The 21,487-nt window shown below is 54.6% G+C and overlaps 1 protein-coding gene across 2 annotated transcripts in view; it reads left to right on the top strand.

Annotated features, from left to right (window-relative positions):
• The window catches only part of SLC9A1 (solute carrier family 9 member A1), a 48,381-nt gene extending 28,116 nt beyond the window's left edge, over window positions 1–20,265 (top strand). For both annotated transcript variants that reach the window (XM_042995739.1, XM_042995740.1), the window contains exons 2-12: window positions 6,143–6,603; window positions 9,856–10,106; window positions 11,021–11,238; window positions 12,452–12,654; window positions 14,173–14,262; window positions 14,750–14,820; window positions 14,939–15,112; window positions 15,355–15,469; window positions 15,605–15,706; window positions 16,899–16,971; window positions 17,632–20,265. In XM_042995739.1, coding sequence (XP_042851673.1) covers window positions 6,143–6,603; window positions 9,856–10,106; window positions 11,021–11,238; window positions 12,452–12,654; window positions 14,173–14,262; window positions 14,750–14,820; window positions 14,939–15,112; window positions 15,355–15,469; window positions 15,605–15,706; window positions 16,899–16,971; window positions 17,632–17,969 — 2,096 coding nt within the window. In that variant the 3' untranslated portion in view covers window positions 17,970–20,265. The remainder of the gene's footprint in view (window positions 1–6,142; window positions 6,604–9,855; window positions 10,107–11,020; window positions 11,239–12,451; window positions 12,655–14,172; window positions 14,263–14,749; window positions 14,821–14,938; window positions 15,113–15,354; window positions 15,470–15,604; window positions 15,707–16,898; window positions 16,972–17,631) is intronic.
• Window positions 20,266–21,487: the final 1,222 nt, after the last annotated feature.

Raw genomic sequence — 21,487 nt, 5'->3', positions numbered from 1 at the left:
TAACTCCTGCCCCACACCTTGCATCAGACACTCTAAGTGCGTCTATCTAGTGAGTGTTTTTTTTCTTCTCCATGTAGAGATTGTATCTTAAAGTGAATCATGATCAAATACAGTATTATTGAGTGGGCACTATTGATTGACACGTTTATAAGTTGTCATTCATTGGGTGACTCCTATAGGCCAGGAGCTATAAATAAATGATCTCAGTGACCCTTACAGCTACCCTGAGGGTGGCATCATCACCCCGGTTACAGAGGAAGGACCAAGATTCAGAGACACATGTAACGTGTACGGTGTAACATTTAACCTTCACAACGGCACTCATACTTGGATATTGGCAGAGGCTCGTTGAAGTCAGCCTGCCTTCCCCTTTGTCTTTCTCTTTCCTCATGTTTCATTTATTCATTACCTGTATATTTATTTGCTATGTGCAGGATACTTGTCCTGGGCTCTTTAGAGGATACAGATCCTAGAATGACATTCCTTCTGCTTCTCTCTCACTCTCTGGCAGATTTGTGTTGATCCTTCAAAGCCCAATCCAAATGGTCCCTGCCCTGGGAGCAACACCTACCCTAAATCAAATGTAGCCATCCCCACCTTCTTCCTCTTTCCTCTTTCCTGACATCTAAAAGTCAGTTTTATCTCAGTTCACAAGTAGTTAATGCCTACTATATGCTGGAAGCTGGAGTCCCAGATGACTCTAGAGAATTTCCACCCTTGGGGAGCTTAAGGCCCAGTGATGGACAAGTTTACACTGACACGTCATGATAATGTAGAGCGATTCACATTATACTTGGGTTTTGAAGAAAATTATAATAGCAAAAGCAGTCACCACTTTTTGCTAACGGTGAGTGCCAAGCACTGTTTGGCATTCTCTGCCTGGATTATTTCCTCTTGTACTCCATAAACCCTCTGAAATAGGCTTTTACACAGATGGGGAAACTGAGAATAGGAGATAAAACATAAATGCCCAAGGCTGCCCAGCTGGGAGCCCTGATTGGAACCCAGGGAGGAGAGACTAGTGCCACATATCTTTGTCTCTGCTGGTCTGGCTGTGAAGCAGCTGGGGCAGTGGGGAGTGTGTTCTGGTCTGTTTACCTTTTTCCTTGGTCCTCATAGCTGACATTGTAGGTGGAAAGAATCAGATTAAAGAAGAATCAGAGCCCCTCCTACCCCAAAGGAGCCTCCAGCCCCAGCGGAGACCGGAGCTGAATACAGATCAGGCAGGCAGGGGCTGAGCAGTCTGAAAATTCCCACCTCCTACCTTAGGAGTTTAGTGGGTAAGACTGAGCCCTTCTGGCTGAGTTAACACGGGGAGGGCTTCCTGAAGGCAACAGACCTAGACGATAGAAAGGATTTCCCAAGGTCTTTACGAGGCCACTGGAGTGAAAGGGGAGCAGTGGTAAGACTTTCCTGGAGGAGAGCTCGTGAAGAGAATACCGTCTCTGGCCTTCTCAGGGCCACTTCGGGCCTCTTTGGGCCTGGGTGCTGATGCTCCCCTTAGAAACAAAATAAGAATAAAACCAGAGATAATGTGTTGAGTGGCTAAGAACACAAACCCTGGAGCCACGCTGCCTGGGTTTGAGTCAGTTATCAGCTACTTGACTTTGAGCAAGTTGCTTAACCTTTCTGTGCCTCGGTCTCCTCATCTGTAAAATGAGGGGATGGTCACTGTGACCTCCCGGAGCTGTGGTGAGGTGCAAACGAGATGGAAAGTACGAGAGCACACCGCTGTAAACTGTAGAGCGCCAGGCTTTCATTGGGAGGTATTACCTTTCAGGACGGGAGTTGAGACTGGTTGCTGGGGCAGTTGAAGAGGGAGTTAGAGAAACGGAGTCGTGTGCAACCAGGAATCCCTCGGGACCTGGCCGAGTTGCAGCCCCAGAGCAGGCCTCAGGCCCGGAACTAGGACGGCAGAGCCCCTCGCACACCCCTGGGTCCCTGGTGACCAGCACTGGTGGCCCAAGGAGGCCCCTCTTCCCGGCACTCCCCTCTGACTGGCCAGGCCAGGGGCGAGATGCGGGAAGCGGGATCGGGGGTGTCCGGTCACCCTGGCAACCGAGGGTGACGTACAACAGCGTTGCCTGCTGCTCCACTGCACCAGTCTCAGCAGATGGGGACCGTCTCAGGAGATGTAAATCAAATGTTCTCGTGGAGGTTGCAGAGGCACCGGGAGCCCCTCACCACTTTGAAGTTCGGTCAGTGTCTGCTCAGTGTGCGTGTGTGTGTGTATGAGAGAGAACTAGAGTGTGTGAATGTGTGTAAGAGTGTGTTATGAGAGAGAGTTAGAGTGTGGGTGAGTGTGTGTGTCCCCCAGTCCCCGCAGTTGCCCATCTGCCACCTACACTGGACAGAGTGGGAAACATCTCTCCCCTCCCATGGTCAGAACTATGTCCGTGGGTTTGCCCTGTGGCCCAGGGATGTGGAATTTCCACACCCTCATGGGAGGCCACGTGGTTTGAGAGATCACTGGGCCTGGAACGTCTCACCGTGGCTTCTCACCGTGGAACGGTCACGTGACACTGACAGGTCACTGGCTGTCTTTGAGTCTCAGTTTCCCTGACCATGTGGCAGAGGGTTTGGATGGTCTCCAGGGTCTGTTCCACTCTCCTGGCTCTGGATCTGATTCCAGCCGCCTCTGCCCCACCCCAGATTCCATCCTGATGATATCACTGCTGCCACAAAGTTTGGGCCCTGGAAGTCCAGCCTCATTTCCTGGCATCTTGGGATCTCCCCTCAGTGCTGGGCCTTTGTCAGGGGATTGGGGCCTGACTATTCCCCTTTCACCACACGTGGTGTCAGCAAACTTCCCGCACCTTGAGATCTCTAGGGCTACAGGGTGGGGACAGCTGGTAGAGTCAGGGCCTTGGGAGAGGGACAGGCCAGAACAGGCCTTCATGCCCCTCCCCACACCGGTGTACCACTGCGCCCTCCCCACTGGAAACTGCTTTCCAGTAATGTACCGCCTACCAGGGGTAAGGAGCCAAGTGTGGATCCCAGACCTTCCTCTTCAGTCTGGGCTTGGCCCTTCCCTGTCCTTGCCCATCAGGGTCTGCTCACCAAGAGGCAAGGCCAGCACAGGAAGACCCGGGGAGACTCACTCTGGGAACATGGCTCCAGTCCCAGGTACTCTGGGAGCAAGCTTATGTGGAAGAAAGTGCATTGCACTCAAGTCAGGAGGCCTGAGACTTAGTGATCCTGGGTAGCTGGGACCTGTCCTGCCTCCTCTGAGCTCTAGCTTTTCTTCCATCAAATAGGAGTGCCAGTTGTCTCCTAGCCTAGCAAGGGAGGCCTGATGGCCTAAAAGTCCCAAGGGTGAGTAAAGCATGGCCATTCCCACAAGTTCTTCATGAAGGTTCTGACTTTCAGTAACCTCAGTGTCCCCAGTGCACAGCACCAGCCTGGGCTCAGAGAAAATACCCATGTTTCAGTACAAGATTAATTAGCTCTCTCTGCTACAGATATTCTAAGCTAGAGTAGAATTCTTCCCTTAGACTCTGGGGAAGCCACCGAATCTTGCCAGGCCCCACCTTTCTCTTCTGCAAAATGGGGACAATACTTATCCCACAGGGCTGTCGTGAGGACTAAAGAGATGCTATATGCCAGGCTCCCAGCACAGTGCCTGGCTCACAGTGCATCTTTAGGAACAAGGAACGTTCTTCACGTTACTGCTCTTGGCTTGTTTTGCATGTCCCCCTACCCCGTCCTCCCATGTGGTACTCCTCTCTGGGTTTCCGATGCATGGTGTGGCACTTCCCGGTCCCAGGAAAGCTTTGTGGATCGGACTGATAGCATTGGGGGGTGGAGGGGCAGGGAGGAATTTTCAAAGCCTAATGTGCTAGATGGAGGTGGAGGCTGTCGTCTGCTTGCCTGGGCTGTCTCTTTAGACTATGCCTTCTCCTAAGGCAGCTAGCTGTTGGTGCTCAGTTCCAGGGCAGGATGTCAAGGTCAGCTGGCTAGACTTGGAGCTGGACTCCTGGCCTTGAGGAGCAGCTTCCTGGTGGCCGGCAGGCGCTCTGCTCCCCCAAAGTCCCACGCCATCCTATTTCCCCTCCAGGGCAGTGCAGGTCTCTGGGTGTGGTACCATTGTCCCGTCTCCACTGCTCCTGCCTGGGTTGTCTGACCTTGCTGGGTGCCGGGGAGAGCGAGAAATCTGGACAGGGTCTGTGGATTGAAGGTTCGAGAAGGGGAGGCACCAGAGAGGGACTCCTGCCCTAATGTGAACAGACAGGGATGGTCAGGGAATGCTTCCTGGAGCCGCAGGAGGATAGAAGCATGTGGCATCAGCCACACACGTGGGGATAGAGGTACAGGAATGGCGTTCTGGAGAGACAGACTAGACCAGGCAAAGATCTATAGACAAGAGAGGATGTGGTTCATTTGGGCGAAATGCCCCTTCCATTGCACCAGCCAACTGAACACCGGGTGTTACTCCTAGACACTACAAAGACTGGGGAATTTTTCAGCAAGAGGTGAGTTTGGTCAGGTCTGTTTTGAAGTCAAGAGAATTGTACTGGTGGCTTTGGGGTTCTCTCCTCGCCTACAATGGAGACGTGTTTTTTTCTAACATGTTTTGAGTGTCTCCTGGGTGCTTGGCACTGTACCAACGGTTCTGGGCCTAGCTAGTGTTTTGAGGGTGAGTCTTGACTTGTAGCTATACTGGCACTACCCAGATCGGTATTGGAGAGTAGAAGGGGCTTTGGGCATGAGGAGGGATGTTTCTTCTCCTTCTCACGGATCTCAGGGGTAATGAGAGCCAAAGCTTGGCCAGATGGGTTGTCAGGAATTATGTCAGTAATGGCCTAGCCCTGTGCATTTTCAGATCAGTAGATACTTGCTGAGTTCCTACTATGTCCCTAGCCCTGGGGATCTCATTATAAATGGATAGGGAATCTGCCTGCACAGATTACAGGCTAGGGAGGGGACGGGAGCAAGAACTTTCACCTTAAACAAACCGTCATACTCTCTTAACCAAGCTTACCCTGGGTTTTATGGTACTCAACATGGGGTTAGATGCCTGGGTCTTCTCCACCCACCTCCCCACCCAAAAATAAACCCAAAACCCTTAGGGAGCTTGGGACCAAACCTGGCATTGAAGGAGCACCTCTCAGAAGGGGATTTTTGCTACTTCCTAGCTCTGGGTTTGGAGCCTCAGTGTGGACCACTGCTGCTAGCTTGGGGAGAGGGTGACAGGCAGAGGGGCATGTTCATGCCTTGATGAGGAGGAGGGAGAGTGAGGATTGACTTCTAGAACTTAGGAGTTTGATGGGAGCTACGGGGGTCAGACCTGGGTTCTGTCCTGGTTCTGCTACTGATTTGCCGTTGCCCTCATGCAAGTCCCTTCCCCTTTCTGGGCCTCGGTTGCTCTATCTTTAAAGTGGATGGGATTAGGCTAGAAAACAGGATGGCATATAGGTTTTGTCTCACATGCAAAATGGACTGATCGCCATTGGCTTCTTGAGCAGCTCTCTGGGCTTAGCAGGAAAGCACACGAATCTGGAGTTAGGAGTCACTGTGTACATTCTGTAGGTTTGCAGACGTCAGGTGGTTTGATTCCCAAGTTCCTTTCTGTGCTGATGTTCTTTGATTCTTCTGTGCTTCCTTCTATCTCCTGTGTTATTTCTTGACCAACCGGTTGTCTGCTTTCTGCTTAAACACCTTCGTGATGGGGAACTCACATCCTTCCCTCAGACAGAATCATTAGATTGTTGTGCCTGGTCTCGAGCTCACATCTGCCACCCTGAACTTGTACCTAGAAAGCTGACTTGGGTTCAGGTGTAGCTAATGCCCTTAGATACTTGGAGCCTCGGTAATCAATGTATGCTTTCTGTCTTCCGGAGGCATACAGAGCTGCTTCTTTCCACTATTTTATGACAGAGGCAGAGATAGCATCTGTATATCCTTTGGAAAAAACACTTTAAAAACATTGTCAATTAGTTTATACGGCAAACCCGGTGAAGCTGGTATTACTGCTTCCATTTTACGGATGATGAAGCCAAGGCTCAGAGAGTTAACAGAGCGGCCCTCCGAGACCAAGCCTGTGCCCCTCTCACCAGCTGCTCCTCTGTCCCCAGCCCTGTCCCCAACCTTCCGTCCTGGCTCGCCGCAAGACCATGGCCTCCTGTTCTCTCACCCTCCGCAGGTTTCCATGTGATCCCCACTATCTCCAGCATCGTCCCGGAGAGCTGCCTGCTGATCGTGGTGGGGCTGCTGGTGGGGGGCCTGATCAAGGGCGTGGGCGAGACGCCCCCCTTCCTGCAATCCGACGTCTTCTTCCTCTTCCTGCTGCCGCCCATCATCCTGGACGCGGGCTACTTCCTGCCGCTGCGGCAGTTCACAGAGAACCTGGGCACCATCCTGATCTTCGCCGTGGTGGGCACACTGTGGAATGCCTTCTTCCTGGGCGGCCTCATGTACGCCGTGTGCCTGGTGGGCGGCGAGCAGATCAACAACATTGGCCTTCTGGACAACCTGCTCTTTGGCAGCATCATCTCAGCCGTGGACCCCGTGGCCGTGCTGGCCGTCTTTGAGGAAATTCACATCAATGAGCTGCTGCATATCCTTGTCTTTGGGGAGTCCCTGCTCAATGACGCCGTCACTGTGGTGAGGGGCAGTGGCCACACACACGTGCACATTGGGCACAGACCTGAATCCAGGTCCAGAGTGAATCCCACATCCACCCGCTAATCACAGTAGCCAAACAGCTAATGTCCACTCCTGCTTACTCTGTGCCAGGCATCACTCTGAGCACTCAGTGTGGATTATCTCATTTAATCCTGATGATGATCTTCGGAGGTGCTTCTTACTTTACAAATGAAGAAGCATCAGGCTCGCTGAAGTTAAACAACTGGCTAACATATGATAGAACCAAGGTTAGAAGTCAGGTCTGTCAGACGTCCGGACCTGAGCTCTTGGCCTTCCCGGGGCATATTCTCTGTCCCTGACTCAGATCGTGATGTGATCTTGGTTAAATTACATATCCTCTTGAGACTTCAGTTTGTCCTTTATAGGCCATTTAGTCTATGAGGGCCATTTCAGCTTTATGTTGGCTGGGTCTTGAGTTATAGTTAGGTGTGTGCAGTTTGGGGGCAGCAGTGGTGGAAAGGGACCCTGCCCTCAAAACCTCCAGAAAGGGCACCTGGCTGGCTCAGTTAGTGGAGCAGGCAACTCTTCATTTCAGGGTCACGAGTTCAAGTCCCACATTGGGCATGGAGCCTACTTTAAAAACATAAAAAATAAAATTTATCAAAAAAAAAAAAAAAGAACCCTCCAGAAGGTGATAAGTAAAATAGATTGTCTGGGGTTGGCCACTTGCTTATTACGTGACCTTAGGCAAATCACCATACCTCTCTGGGCCTCACCTTGATAGCTGCAAAGTGGCAGAGCAGATACTGCTTTCCTCCCAGGATCTAATAAGAACAGACACCCCCAACACAGAGTCTGGCACATGGCTGTGCTGTATGTGCTCACACATGCCCTTCCTCCCAGCTGGTTTCCTCAGGAAACAGGTATGTGTATGTGCACACTCACATATTGTGAAAACACTCCCAATTCTCCTAGCTGGCCCCCTCAGAGAGCACTGCACACACGGGAAAACACAAGGACACCTGCACGCCAGTGCATGCTCACACACACGCTCCCTCTTCACCCACCCCAGCCCCTCAGGAAGCCGCACTTCAAAGAAGAGACAGACAGCAGCGGGGTGGGGGGGGCCGGCAGCCTCAGCTTCCTCTTCCTCCCCTGCTGCCTTCATCGGGTCCTTGTGGGGCTGGGGGAGCAGCAGTCTGGTCTAAGCAGGCAGGCCTCAGTGCTGGGTCTTCTGGCACCAGCTCTTGCCTCAGTTTCTCCGTCTGTAACAAGGATTGCAGTACCCAGCCTGTCATCCTCCCAGGGTTCTTACAGGAGGCACGCTTACCAGCAAGTACCAAAGCCAAAGCCCTCCCCAGTTGGATCTGGGTGTTGGGGTTCAGGTTGGCATTATCGGGGAGCAGTGGGGCCTGCTTATGTCAAGTGGATACCGCAGTCTGGCCAACTTGGGTTTCTGGCCATGCCTCCCAAGGTGGTGGCAGTGCTGGTAGTAAGCTCACTTCCTATGTGAGCACTTCCTGTCTGAATATGTATTTGCCTCATCTGATCCACACAGAAACTCCGGGAGGTTGGCACTGTAACTATCCCGTTTTTCCAAGTGAGGAAACTGAGATACTGAGAGGTTAAGGAGCTCATCCAGGGTCATGTTAGCTGATAAATGAGGTAGCTGGGGTTCAGATCTACACAGTCGGAGCCCTGAGCCCACACACTTACCACTATGCTACACTGCCTCTCTAGTCTATAGCCGGATGGGAGAGGAGGACCTCGCCCTTCACCTGCCCCAGTGGCCCAGGTAGTGCACTGTGAGGACCCATGAACCTCCTCAGGCCAGGAGTGAGTTTAGGTAGCCGAGGGCTAAGAATGCACCTGCTGTCCACTGCGGGAGCCCTGCCTGTCTCCCAGACAGCTATGGTCCAGGCAGCACTGCAGACTGGCCAGTGCTTGGCATCTCCCCTTCTGTCTGCCCCAAGTCAGACCCTTTATGGAGCTCTGGCCACAAACGTGAGTGCCCTGTTCCCGACATTAAAGCTGAAGGCTCCCCCTGAGTCCCATGGTCTCAGGCTTTTGCTCTGGAACAGGTCACCACTCCTACCCAGGCCTCCTTGTCTCTAGGTACTGGGGGCTTTGGAGAGTCCCCTTTCAGTAACCTTCAGGTCCTTTTCCCTCTCCCTCAGCACCGCCAGGCCTGAAAACTCCAGCTGGTTTCCTGGCACAGCTGTCTAGGAGAAGGCCTGGTAGCCAGGGAGCTGGCACCTGAGTGGGGGTGGATCCTCAGAGCTGTACCTGCTGGGGAGGGCCTGCCCACTGCTGTCAGGGAGTAAGTTCTGGGCCTGGCTTTGCTGATGGGGTCTGGGGGCCCTGTGTCAAGTCGCTCCACCACTGTGGGCTTCAGTTGAGCAAAGGAGTGGGCATCCTTGGCTCGCTTACCTCATGAGGCTGCTGTGTGTCAAGCAGGGTGACCGTTGTCCAAGGGCTTTACAATATATGAAGTCCCATTTAAACATCTGACAATAGCATTACAGTGACTGTTTCTTTCCCAGTCCAGGAGGTGGGGAAGCCTTAGAAAGCCTCTAGTTCCTTAGTATCTGAATTTGGCCGTTCACGGTAACCCCCTGAAGAGCTTGTTGAGTAGAGATTTCTGGGCCCCACCTCCAGAGAATCCAAGGCGGGTATGGCCTGCCTGTGTATATTTTCAGAAATTTTCACAGGTTAAGAAGTCCTGTTCTAGTTCATTGTCTGAATTCTCCCTGATTTAGGCTGAAGAAGAGACTGAAATCCAGACAGGGACATGACCTGCCCAAGGTCAGACAGTGAGAGAGGCCCCTTAGTGCCAGGAATAACCAACACTGTGATAGGCATGGTCCTGGGCACTTTGCCTTTATTAACTAGTTTAGTCCTCACAATAGTCCTGTAAGGTTGGTACTGTAATCCCATTTTATGGCTAGGAAGATTGCAGCACAGGGAGACAGTAATCTGCCCCATGCACACAGCTAGGGCACGGCAGAGCCACTGTTCAACCCAGACAGTTTGGGTTCAGAGTTTGTGCTCTTGGTCAGCACGGCACGCTGCCTGCCGGAAGCGAGGCCCTCGAGCCCCTGGCCCAGTGGTTTGGACCACCTGCTTGGCACTAGCGTGTCTCCGCTATCACGTGGCCTCTTCTTGTGGCCGTGGTCAGTGGAAGGCACATGATCACCCTGGGGTGGACCCCAGAGAGCTGGAGGGCCAGGGCCCTGCCCTCCTGCCAACCAGCCTGCACGTCCTCCCCAGGTCCTGTATCATCTCTTTGAGGAGTTTGCAAACTACGACCGAGTGGGCATCGTGGACATCGTCCTTGGCTTCCTGAGCTTCTTCGTGGTGTCCCTGGGCGGGGTGTTTGTGGGCGTGGTCTACGGGGTCATCGCAGCCTTCACGTCCCGATTCACCTCCCACATCCGTGTCATCGAGCCGCTCTTCGTCTTCCTCTACAGCTACATGGCCTACCTATCAGCCGAGCTCTTCCACCTGTCGGGTATCATGGCGTGAGTCTGGGCGTGGCATGGGTAGGGGGTGGGGGGCGCGGCCTGCCAACACAAGGGAGCTCCCCATCGCCCAGCCTCCAGCTCCAGGGATAAGATTCATGCACCAGGCTCCAGCTCCTGGGACTGCCCCCGGAAGCACTGAGTTTAAAGTGCTGGAAAGCCTCAGCCCTGCTACTTCTTCCCTTCATTGGCCTCCAAGGGGGTTCCTTGGTTGTAGCTAGACACAGGTTCCTGCATTCACTGTGCCCTTCTGTAGCCCTAGCGAGGAGGCTTGGGGCTTCCATTGCTGTGAGGAGTCGTAGAGGTCCTGAGGCCTCAGCTGGGCCTTGCAGTCAGGGTAAGGTGGAGAAGCAGTGAGGTGTGCCCGGTAGAGCAGGACATTGGAAGTGGAGAGGCCGGGTTGGATCACAGGATTCAGGGTGACCTTGAGGAGGCCAGGCCAGCAGGAGCAGAGCTCAGGTATGGACCCCAGGCCAGGAGAGCTTGGGCAGCTACTGTGGAGACCCCCATCTGTGAGACACCGCACTCCAGGGTAATAAACCAAGGCCACGGACATGTGTAATTGACTCCTGTTAGGCAGAGAGGCAGCACGGCCTTGGGGAGGAGGCACAGGCCTTGGAGTCGGGCAGACCTCAGTTTGCATCTTAGCTCTGCCACTCACTGCCTGGGTAACAGTGGAAGGGTGAAGTGTCTCTTAACTCTCAGGTCCCTCAGCTGAAAAATGCAAAAACATGACGGTGTCTGAGGGTTGAGTGAGAGGATTGAGCTGGAAAAGTCGCGTGAAGCCCACCGTGAGTGCCCAACCCGTCAGAGGAGCTCAGTAAATGGGTATTGCTCAGCCTCCCTGGCAGTGGAAGGGCTTTGGGAAGGTGCAGCTCGCCTGAGCCCCGAACTCTGCTCTTTTCTGACCCCAGACTCATTGCCTCGGGAGTGGTGATGCGCCCCTACGTGGAGGCCAACATCTCCCACAAGTCCCACACGACCATCAAATATTTCCTGAAGATGTGGAGCAGTGTCAGTGAGACCCTCATCTTTATCTTCCTCGGCGTCTCCACGGTGGCTGGCTCCCACCACTGGAACTGGACCTTTGTCATCAGCACCCTGCTCTTCTGCCTCATCGCCCGAGTGCTGGGTGAGGTCCTGGGCTGGAGCCGGGTGGAGGTGTGTGTGCGAGCGTGCACGGTGGGGGCAGGGGGTCGGCTGGGGGGGAGGGAAGGGTGCCCTGTATGGAGAGCCCCTGCTTGGCTGTGCAGCAGGTGCTCCCCTGCCCCTCTCTGCCACGCTGAGACCACGATGGGTCCTCGAGAGGAGCCCATGCTCACGGTGAGTCTGTGACCTCTGGGAAGACAGTCGTGTGTGAGTGCACGGAGGGGCCTCGGGGAGCCTGTGCCCCAGAGCTCGGATCTGTGAATGTTTTCTGCGTGGTCCTGTGGCGCTGGTGACTCGAGCCCTTGGAAAGCTGGGGACGGCTCCTCCAAATCTGGCCGCGCCGCCAGCCCAGGGCCACACCCAGGGACCAGGCCTCCAGTCCTTGGGTCCTGCTTATACTTATACAGACACGCCTCACCGCAGAGACTGTATCACTTCCCCCTCTGGGTCTCACTCACCTCTCCTCTGAGACTCAGTCTTTGGTCCCCAAGCCTGACTGGGTGTCACATCCACTTGGTGCACTGTTCTAAATCCCCTTTCTTCCAGGGCCTCATCCTCCAGAGATTGTGGTTCTATGCTTGAGGTTGCATCCAAGTCTCTGCATTTAAAAAACAAAAAAAACCCAAAATACCCACAACGTTTTAGGGGCGCCTGGGTGGCCCAGTCGGTTGAGCGTCCACCTTTGGTTCAGGTCACGCGTGATCTCGCAGTTCTTGAGTTCGAGCCCGGCATTGGGCTCTGAGCTGTCAGCACAGCTGGAGCCTGCTTCAGATTCTGTGTCTCCCTCTCTCTGCCCCTCCCCCACTTGCACTCTGTCTCTCCCTCTCAAAAATAAAGAAGCATTAAAAAAAAAAGAAATTAAGAAAACTTTTTTATTATGGAAAATTTGAAGCACACAGAAACTTTGAGCCCATGAACCCATTATAATTAATAGATACCAACATGTGGCCAGCCTTGTTTCAGCTCTTCTCCCACCCCCCTTCTGACATCCAGCCACCGGAGGCCTTGTGATATCTCTAAAGCACATCCAGGTTGGGAAACCCTCTGAGGGATCCACCCAGCTGTCGGCTGAGGGACCCAGGAAGTGAGCGCGCTGGGTGGATGTACTCGCGGAGGCTTCCTCCAGACAGAGCGGTTGCGGGGAAGCCGGGAGGGGCTGGGGACAGTTTGACACTCTTCCTGCCCTTCCCTGGCAGGTGTGCTGGGCCTGACCTGGTTCATCAACAAGTTCCGAATCGTGAAGCTGACCCCCAAGGACCAGTTCATCATTGCCTACGGAGGCCTGCGAGGGGCCATCGCCTTCTCCTTGGGCTACCTCCTGGACAAGAAGCACTTCCCCATGTGTGACCTGTTCCTCACTGCCATCATCACTGTCATCTTCTTCACCGTCTTTGTGCAGGTGCTGGACAGGGCGGAGCAGCCCTGCCTGGGGACCCTGGGTCTGCCAGTGAGAGGGGGCCACGGGTTCTAGTCCACTGATCACTTGCTGTGCAATCTTGGGCAAGCCACTCCCCCTTTCTGGGCCTCAGTTTCCTTAATTGTGAAGGGGGAATTATGATAGTGAGCAACCGATCAGAAAGTAGAGCAGCCAGAATGCTGCCTAACTTAGTTAGAGATCCAGAAGGCATTGAGAGAAGCGGGTGTGGTCAGCAGGCCCACAGGCTCTTTACAGGGCTTTGGGGAAGTGATTTAATGTCCTAGGATCTCAGTTTCTGCGCCTGTAAAATGGGATAATCATAGCACAACGGGGGGAGCTAGAAAGGTTGTTGAGTTGGGCAGCAGGAGGTCTGGAGTCAGCCCGAGCTGTGCTGCCCCTGTGTGACCCTGGGAAAGACCCTCCTCCCGTTTCTGGGTTCAGTTCCCCATCTGTGAAGTGAGGGCATCAGCTTAGATGATCCCAGAGTCCTTCCAGCCTTGCTGGTCAGTATTTTCTGTGCATTTAAATGAACCTGGCTTAGCTGAGAGTCCCCCCAAACCCCTCAGAATCCCCAAGGAAACCCAGCCTGGATGGCGGAAATTTGCTCCACCTTACCTGACCTGTGACTTTGGGCAAGTGAGAAATGGTCTGTCTAGGCCTCCATTTCTATCCCCTCTGTGTTTCCTAGATATAAATCGTGGCAAAGCCTTAGCTGGGAAACAGCATTGCCTTCTCAAAAGAAAAAGATATGGCGGCATCCTCCTGGGGCTAGACTTACCTTCTGTCCTTAATAAGGATAGGGGGCTGCCTCTTTCACCCGCTTGCCCTGTTTCCATCTTCAAAAATATTTTATGACCTTAACTTTGCAGTTGTATATGGTAATGGTTTACCAAGCCCATTTTCAATGAAGTCAGCATTGAGGGAGGGCCTTCCTGCTTGGGTCTGAATCCAGCGTTACTACTCCTGAGAGACCTTAGAAAGTTACTTACCCTCTATGTCAGTTTCCTCGTCTGTAAAATGGGGACAATGGAAAGATCTACCTCTTAGGGTCATTGTGGGTATTCACGAACTAATACTAGTAAATCACAGCTGGCTCTGGCACCTGGAAAACATGCAGTTAAATTTGCTGTCACTTCTTACTAGGTTATCAGTGGCAGTCCTGTGAGGGAGGCAGAGCAGAAGTAGTTTTCCCTATCAGCCAGGCCTGACTTCTCTGGGCTTGCAAAGTATGTCTGTGGCGGAGCCCACATTTGAACCCAGGCCCTCCAACCCCTCGCCCGGGCTAAGGGAGTCATTCCCCTGGATGGGCTCGTGTCTTCAGGAAGAAGCAGCCCTTAAGGACCTACCTTTATACGATGGCTGGCACGGAGGTTGGGAGATTGGGGACCTCAGAGCAGAGGGCATACCAGCCTCAGGAGCTCTGCAGGTGGGGGCAGGGGAGGCTGGGCCTCCCTGCCAGGGTAGCAGAACTGGAGTGCCTGACACCTACCTGCCCCCCAGGGCATGACCATTCGGCCCCTGGTAGACCTGTTGGCTGTGAAGAAAAAGCAAGAAACAAAGCGTTCTATCAACGAGGAAATCCACACACAGGTACTGGAAGCTGGGCCTTGGCGCTCGGTTGCAAAAGGCTCAGGGAGCTGGGGAGCAGCCAGGCCTCATGTCCGTTGCCTCACTCAGCTCCTTCCTCCCTCATCCCAGTGTTGGGTCATCCTTCAGCCCCTTGAGGTCACCATATTGTGCCATAGGCAGGTGTGGTGTGGGCAGCCAGGAGTGCCAGGAGGGGGGGGGGAGTCATGCTATCTCTACCTCTACTGGGAACCTATTGCAGGCATTGGGCACAGGTGGGTTCAGGGAAGGGGGCTCAGCCAGGCCCCAGAGGCAGAGGGTTTGAGGTGCCATGGGTTCAGGATGAGTGAGGTGTTGGTGCCACCTCCTGGCTGCTCCTGGAACTACAGGGCTGGGCTGAGCAGAGCTACACTAGAGTGGAAGGTGGGGGGGGGGGGGGGGGGCCATTCAGAAGTCTCCGTAGGGAAGGAGCCCAGTAGTGAGGCTTGACCTGGCCCTGGGCCCATTTCAGTTCCTGGACCACCTTCTGACAGGCATCGAGGACATCTGTGGCCACTACGGCCACCACCACTGGAAGGACAAGTAGGTGGCAGGCCTGGTGGGCGGGGAGGGGCAGGTGAGGGTCTCCCGGGCCCTGGGTGTCATCCCACCCTGAGGAACTGGCTCCACGCATCTCCTCCCTCCTCCCTCCTCCCGCCAGGCTCAACCGGTTTAACAAGAAGTATGTGAAGAAGTGTCTGATAGCCGGGGAGCGCTCCAAGGAGCCACAGCTCATCGCCTTCTACCACAAGATGGAGATGAAGCAGGCCATTGAGCTGGTGGAGAGTGGTGGCATGGGCAAGATCCCTTCTGCTGTCTCCACTGTCTCCATGCAGTGAGTGCCCATGGCCGATGCTGGCAGCTTCTGCACGCACACCAACCTGGCAGGCCGCCGGGGTGGGGGGGGGGGGGGCAGGCCCCTCTGTTGTCCAAGCAGGGTGGGTGAGAGGGCTGCAGGGCCGCAGTGAGGACCACCCCCACCCCCAGGCCACCCCCTGGGTGACCTCCTGGCCTGGACCCTGCACTCCAGGGTCACAGGAGTTCTCCCGGGGACCTAACCTGTGCCCTGTTGTCCAGGAACATCCACCCCAAGTCCCTGCCTGCCGAGCGCATCCTGCCAGCTCTGTCCAAGGACAAGGAGGAGGAGATTCGCAAAATCCTGAGGAACAACTTGCAGAAGACCAGGCAGCGGGTGAGGGGCTGCTCTCCGCCTGGTGCCCCTCCAGCAGAGGAGTCTCTCTGCTCCAGCCCTGCCCCGCACATGCCCAGACCCCCCCTGGCTCCTCCAGGCCCAGCTTCTAGTGCCTGACGGCTGTTCCTCCCACAGCTGCGGTCCTACAACAGACACACACTGGTGGCAGATCCCTATGAGGAGGCCTGGAACCAGATGCTGCTGCGCAGACAGAAGGCCCGGCAACTAGAGCAGAAGGTGCGTCTAGGACTGGAGCTGGCTCCCGCCTTTCCGGGAGTCTGGGTTCTTCCCACACCCCCACCACCAAGCCCCTGTGAAGAGAGAGCCACTGCAGTCTGGGTTTTTGGGGGTTTTTTTTGGGGGGGGCCCTCCTCCACTTGTATTGAAGGCTGAGCCCCAGGGCAGGTTCCAGAAAGCTGCTTCTTCCTCCACTTCCTTCCCTCTCAGAGCAGCAAAGAGGCCATTGCTCTCTCATCGTATCCTCAGACATCTGAGTCTATCCATGTGCTCTAACCTCTCATTTTCTTTTTTTTTTTTTTTAACGTTTATTTATTTATTTTGAGAGAGAGAGATTGCACGCACACATGTGAGCAGGGAAGGGGCAGAGAGAGAGGGAGAGAGAATCCCAAGCAGGCTCCACACTGTCAGAGCAGAGCCCGACACAGGGCTTGAAAGTATGAGAGACAGATACCTGGGTGGCTCGGTTCGTTAAGCATGTCGGATTCCAGGTCATGATCTTGCAGTTCATGGGTTCAAGCCCCACATTAGACTCTGGGCTGACAGCTCAGAGCCTGGATCCTGCTTCAGATTCTGTGTCTCCCGCCCCCGCCCTTCTCTCTCTCTCTCTCTCTCTCTCTCTCTCTCTCTCTCTCTCTCTCTGCCCCTCCCCCTCTTGTGCTCTCCCTCTCTCTCAAAAATGAATAAATAGACATTAAAAAAATATATGAGAGAGATCAGGACTTGAGCTGAAATCAAGACTGAGCCGACTGAGCCACCCAGGTGTCCCTAGGATAGAACAAGGGCTTAAGGGAAGATAACCTGAGTTCAGTTTAGACATATTGCACTGAGATACCTGAGGGCCATTTGGGGTCCAGTTCTCCTGAGCTGACTTTATGGACCTCAGGGGCGAGTGTGGACTGGAGTAGATAGAAACCAGGGCAGTGTCACTGTGTGAGAGGCAGGGCAGTTTAAGGCTGCTCAGGAGATTGCGTGGCCTGACCACAGGCTGGGCCAAGCCTTCAGGAACCCCTAAAGTGCCAGCATGGCCTCAGCGCTGGCAGAGGCAAGTGAAGAGCCTAGTGAGGAACTGCCAAAGAGGGAACGGGCACCCGGGCACCACCAGCTCGCCAAAGGAGGGTGTGGCCATCGGCCTCAGGCGCCATCCAGAGGGGCTGCCCGCACTCACCCCTGTCTGCCCTCTCTCTGTCAGATCAACAACTACCTGACGGTGCCGGCCCACAAGCTGGACTCACCCACCATGTCGAGGGCCCGCATCGGCTCAGGTAAGGCAGAGTGCAGGGTGCCCGACGAGGGGCCTTGAGGTGGGGCACTCATTGCCAGTGTCTCCTGAAGATGAGGCTCTGACAGGAATGGGGCTCAGAGAACCGCTGGGGAGGACAGGCTACTCCCTCTGACCTCCTCCCAAGCCATGAGCTCCTACATCAGATGGAGTTGGGGATTCCCCAAGGGGGCAGAAGAATGGCCCTGCTGTCCTCCCTAGGGACAGAGATGCTTCATGTGGGGCTCACGGTGAGGACCGTGGAGGGGTTTGGTGCCTGGCGGTGAGGCAAGAAGGGTCTGCACCATTGGGATATCCCAACATGTGAGGGAAATGGCAGCGGACCTTCTCCCAGGCCTGGGCCCCAGGGGCAGGTGGTGACTCAGGAAGGGGCCCTAATCCTTGGTCTGAGGAGGGTCACCTGTGGGAGTCCCTGGTCTAAGGAGAGGAGCACAGTCTTACCTTTGGAGCCCCAGCCTGAAGGGAAGAGAAACCATCTGATAAGGGCTCATATGGAGCCACGTGGAGTAATCCTGAAACATGGCAGCATTGCCATGCTCCTAGGAAGGTTCTGGGGGGGGGTTGCTGACCCACATCAAGGTGGAGCACACGCCAGGCCAGACTCAGGGCAGAAGCCAACGTGTGCCTTGCTCTTGGTCCCCAGACCCCCTGGCCTATGAGCCGAAGGCCGATTTGCCTGTTATCACCATCGACCCAGCCTCCCCGCAGTCTCCCGAGTCTGTGGACCTGGTGAACGAGGAGCTGAAGGGCAAGGTCTTGGGGCTGAACCGGGATCCAGCGAGGGTGGTGGAGGAGGACGAGGAGGACGATGGGGGCATTGTGATGCGGACCAAGGAGCCCTCATCCCCAGGCACCGATGATGTCTTCACCCCTGGACCAAGTGACAGCCCCAGCTCCCAGAGGATACAGCGCTGCCTTAGTGACCCAGGTCCTCACCCTGAGCCTGGGGAGGGAGAGCCTTTCATCCCCAAGGGGCAGTAGCGCTGGAGTCAGTGGGCAGTGCCCATCCCACCACAGACTCTCCCACCAGAACAGGGGCTGCTGGGGGAGCTGGGGACTCCCCTCGTCCTTCCTGACCTGGATTGGCCCTGCCCCTACCTTGACCGCATGGCAGCTGGGCCCACAGCCCCAACCGCAGCACGGCTTCCCCTGCCTCCTGGGAAGCGCCCTCCCTCCCACCAGAACTGCCTTCCCAATCCATTTGGCAGAACTGTTGGGCTGGGAGGCAGATTCTGCCCCTTCCTGATCCAGGCTGTCTCCCAAACCTGGTCCAGGGCCTCTGGGATTCCCAGCCCTCAGAGGCCTGCCTCCTACTCCGTCGCCCTTCTCATTCAAACCAATCTTAGTTCCTAACCAAAGAGCCTCTGGCTCAGTCTTGGTCCCACCTGGAAAGGGAAGGAGCCGAGACCTCTCTTGGCCTAGGCTGGGCCCTACATTAACAGTGGGAAGACTAGGGGACCAGGTATCTGACTGGGGTACGAATCAGTGACACACGGCAGGCCCACCCTCCTCCTGCTGGCTCTGTCACCTGGCCAGCTACCCTGACCTGTCTTCACTCAGAGCTGCAGGCCGAGGGCATATCTGAGCTTCCCTGACTGGAGCTGGGGCACTTTGGACAGTGATGTGACTTAGCTTTCCAGACTGCTTCCCCAGGGACCACCAGACACTTCAGGGGCTACTGTCAGGGGAGGGACTGTCAGGGGATCCAGAAAGTGCTGCCTTTTTATCTGTTTTGTTTGTTCACACTCCATGTATGATTTAGTTTGCACAGAGGGCATTCCTGTTTTTAAAACATTTTGAAAACCCCTGATTGAACAGAGCTCTGGCCCTCCTACTCCAGAGCATTACCCCTCCTCATTTGTGCCTGTGTGCCCAACACTCTCCCCCAGATCAGTCCTCTGCCTCCTGGGCTCTTAACTGTGGCCCCAAGGCCGTGATTTTAGAAGTGACCACACACACATCCCGATTCATGATTCTCTCTAACTCACTGATGCTGGGCCTCCTGGCACCTCCTTTGCTCTTGGGCCTGACCCTCAGTCCCTGCTGACCTGTTCTTTCTCTCATTCCCCCCACCCACCCCCTAGGCCCCTGGACCTCTTATGTGCCCCCAGACTCCCCCTCTTATGTGCACCGCACCCAGCTTGCTGTGGAGCCCAGCCCTTGGGGGAGAAGGCCTTCCCCCAGCATCTCCCACCCCACCAGGGCTGGTGGTGGGCAGAGTCCTGGGCCCTTAGGGGCCTTTGCTCACAGGCACACACTCCACCCCCACTGCCACCATGGCCAGGCCCAGGCCTATTGGTGTCTGTCCTTCCCCAGGATTGTGCAATAGTCAGAGTGCCCCTCTTCCCAGTGGACTGGGCAGTGGGTGCTCATCTGTCCCCCTCCTCTCCGTGCAAGTGCTGTTTTGGGCAGGAGTCCCCATGCAAGGGTGACATTGACAACCATGTTCAAAGCCACCACAGCTGCTGCCGCTCTGCTGCCTGTACAGAAGAAACCGAATCTTTTTCATATTCTAATAAACACGTGTGAGTTTTTATACAGTTGAGGGCTGCTTCCTAGGGACCAGGACTTTGGGAAGGAGGGTGGCCTGGCCTGGGCGCCTGAAGGACTTAGCTCAATGGCTAGCGCAGAGAAATGCCTAATCCGTGTCAGCACCGGTGTGGTTATTGCTGTGTGCCAGGCCCTGGAGATAACAGCAGTGGGCAAAGCGAGATGGTCCCTGCCCTCCGGAGCCTCCGGCCTCCTGAGGAGAGAGCACTATCCAGCAGACGTTCATGCAGACCACGAAAAACCCAGTGTGTTTGTGAATGACAGCGAGTGAGAGGGGGTCGGGAGTGGCAAGGAGGACTATCCTGAGTGATCTTAGGAAAGGACTAGAGAATAAGCTGAGATTGATCAGGTGACGAAGGTTTCAGAGAGTTCCTGAATATTCTAATCGGGAGCTGCACATGCGAAGACCTTAGGATCTGAGAAACGACCGGTTTGGCTGGGTCAGAGAGTGACAGGAAGGGAGACAAAGATGGGACCTTGTAATCCTTGGCTAGATTTTGATTTATACATAATGGCAGTGGGAAGGTTCTGGTACCTGTAAAGTGGGGACAGTAACGTGGATGAAAGTGCTCAGATGTGTAAGGTTCAGCACTGTGCAGGGTGCCCAATGGGCTCAGTTCAGTGGAGGTTGGATCCCTGAGGTGCATTTCCAGGAGATGACCACCAGAGGGCAGTGGGGCCTTGGCACACGCCCCAGGCACCCTTGGAAGGTGGGCTGTCCAGGAAATCATCTTGTTTGCTTCGACTGGGAGTCAGGAGTGGTCAGTGCAAAAGGACTGTAGGGAAGGACCATGCCATCCGTTCCTGTGGCAATCGATGTCTCAACAAGAAACAGACGATACACCCAAAGGGATACTGAAGAGCCTTCAACTAAAGGATTCTTTACAGAGGTGTGGGCAGGGTTAAGGGAACCTACCAGGAATGGGGCCCAGGGGACTCACACTTCAGAAAGCCATTACAACCCCTAGACTCCCTCCCCCTAGAACAAGAAGAAGGAGCTGTTGCTAGAGGAGGGGGCCACCCTGCTGGAGCCACAGCCATAGGGAGCAGAGCAAAGCCCCTGCCAGATGGGGAAGCAGGAGATAAATATTCTGCTTTTGATCCTGCTGGTGCCTCCCCTTAGCCAAATCCATTAGGGAGCCAGAAGGGAAGGCGCCTGAGTAACTTCACGGAGTTCAGTCCACAAGGGTCAGCCTTGCAGTAAAGGGAGCAAGGAGAGAGTGGATTTAGGGGACAAGACATCCAAACAGCCATGCCTTTTGCCCCCACCATCCACTGATCCTTCAGATGAAAAACTCATGTCTCTGTTGCTTAATGAGTACATAATTTCTCTTTGGGGTGATGGGAAGTTTTGGAAATAGATTATGATGCTGGTTGCAGAACACTGTGAAGGTACGAAGTGCCACTAATCATTTACTTTAAAATGGCTCATTTCATGTAAACTTCACCTCAGTTTTCTAAAAATGGAAGGAAAGCTCATCTTCAATAGGAGAAGCACAGTCTCATCAACCACCACCTCCTTCTCATACTTAACCATACTCTTGATATCCTCCGGTCATACCCTTTAACTTAAAATGTCACCCATCACCAGGGCTCTTCCAGTAAGATGGGGTGGTGGGTGGGTGCAGAAAACCAACAACAGAAACCCAGAAACCCACTACAGCACCCCCTTCTGCCGCTGGTCACAAGGCATAATTTTCCACTCAATGGCAATCCTCTTCCACCCCCTTCTCTGTCCCTCTTACCAGCTGCTAGCTCTCTAGCTGGTTTGGTTCTTTACCTGGTGGGTAAGAGCCATACAGTTCAGGTTCTTCTTGGTCTTAGGTTTGAAGCGTTGCCAAGTTTCCCGTAGACGGTCGTTATTGGACATGGGAGATCCAAGAGGCACCCAGTACTCTGGATTCCAAACATAGCCTTCCTGCCCATCCCCCACTTTCCTTCTGGTAACC

This window comes from Panthera tigris, chromosome C1 (genome assembly GCF_018350195.1).
Source record: "Panthera tigris isolate Pti1 chromosome C1, P.tigris_Pti1_mat1.1, whole genome shotgun sequence".
NCBI lineage: Eukaryota > Metazoa > Chordata > Mammalia > Carnivora > Felidae > Panthera > Panthera tigris.
The sequence above is the reverse complement of the archived record's forward strand: the minus strand, read 5'-3'. Positions and strand labels throughout refer to the sequence as shown.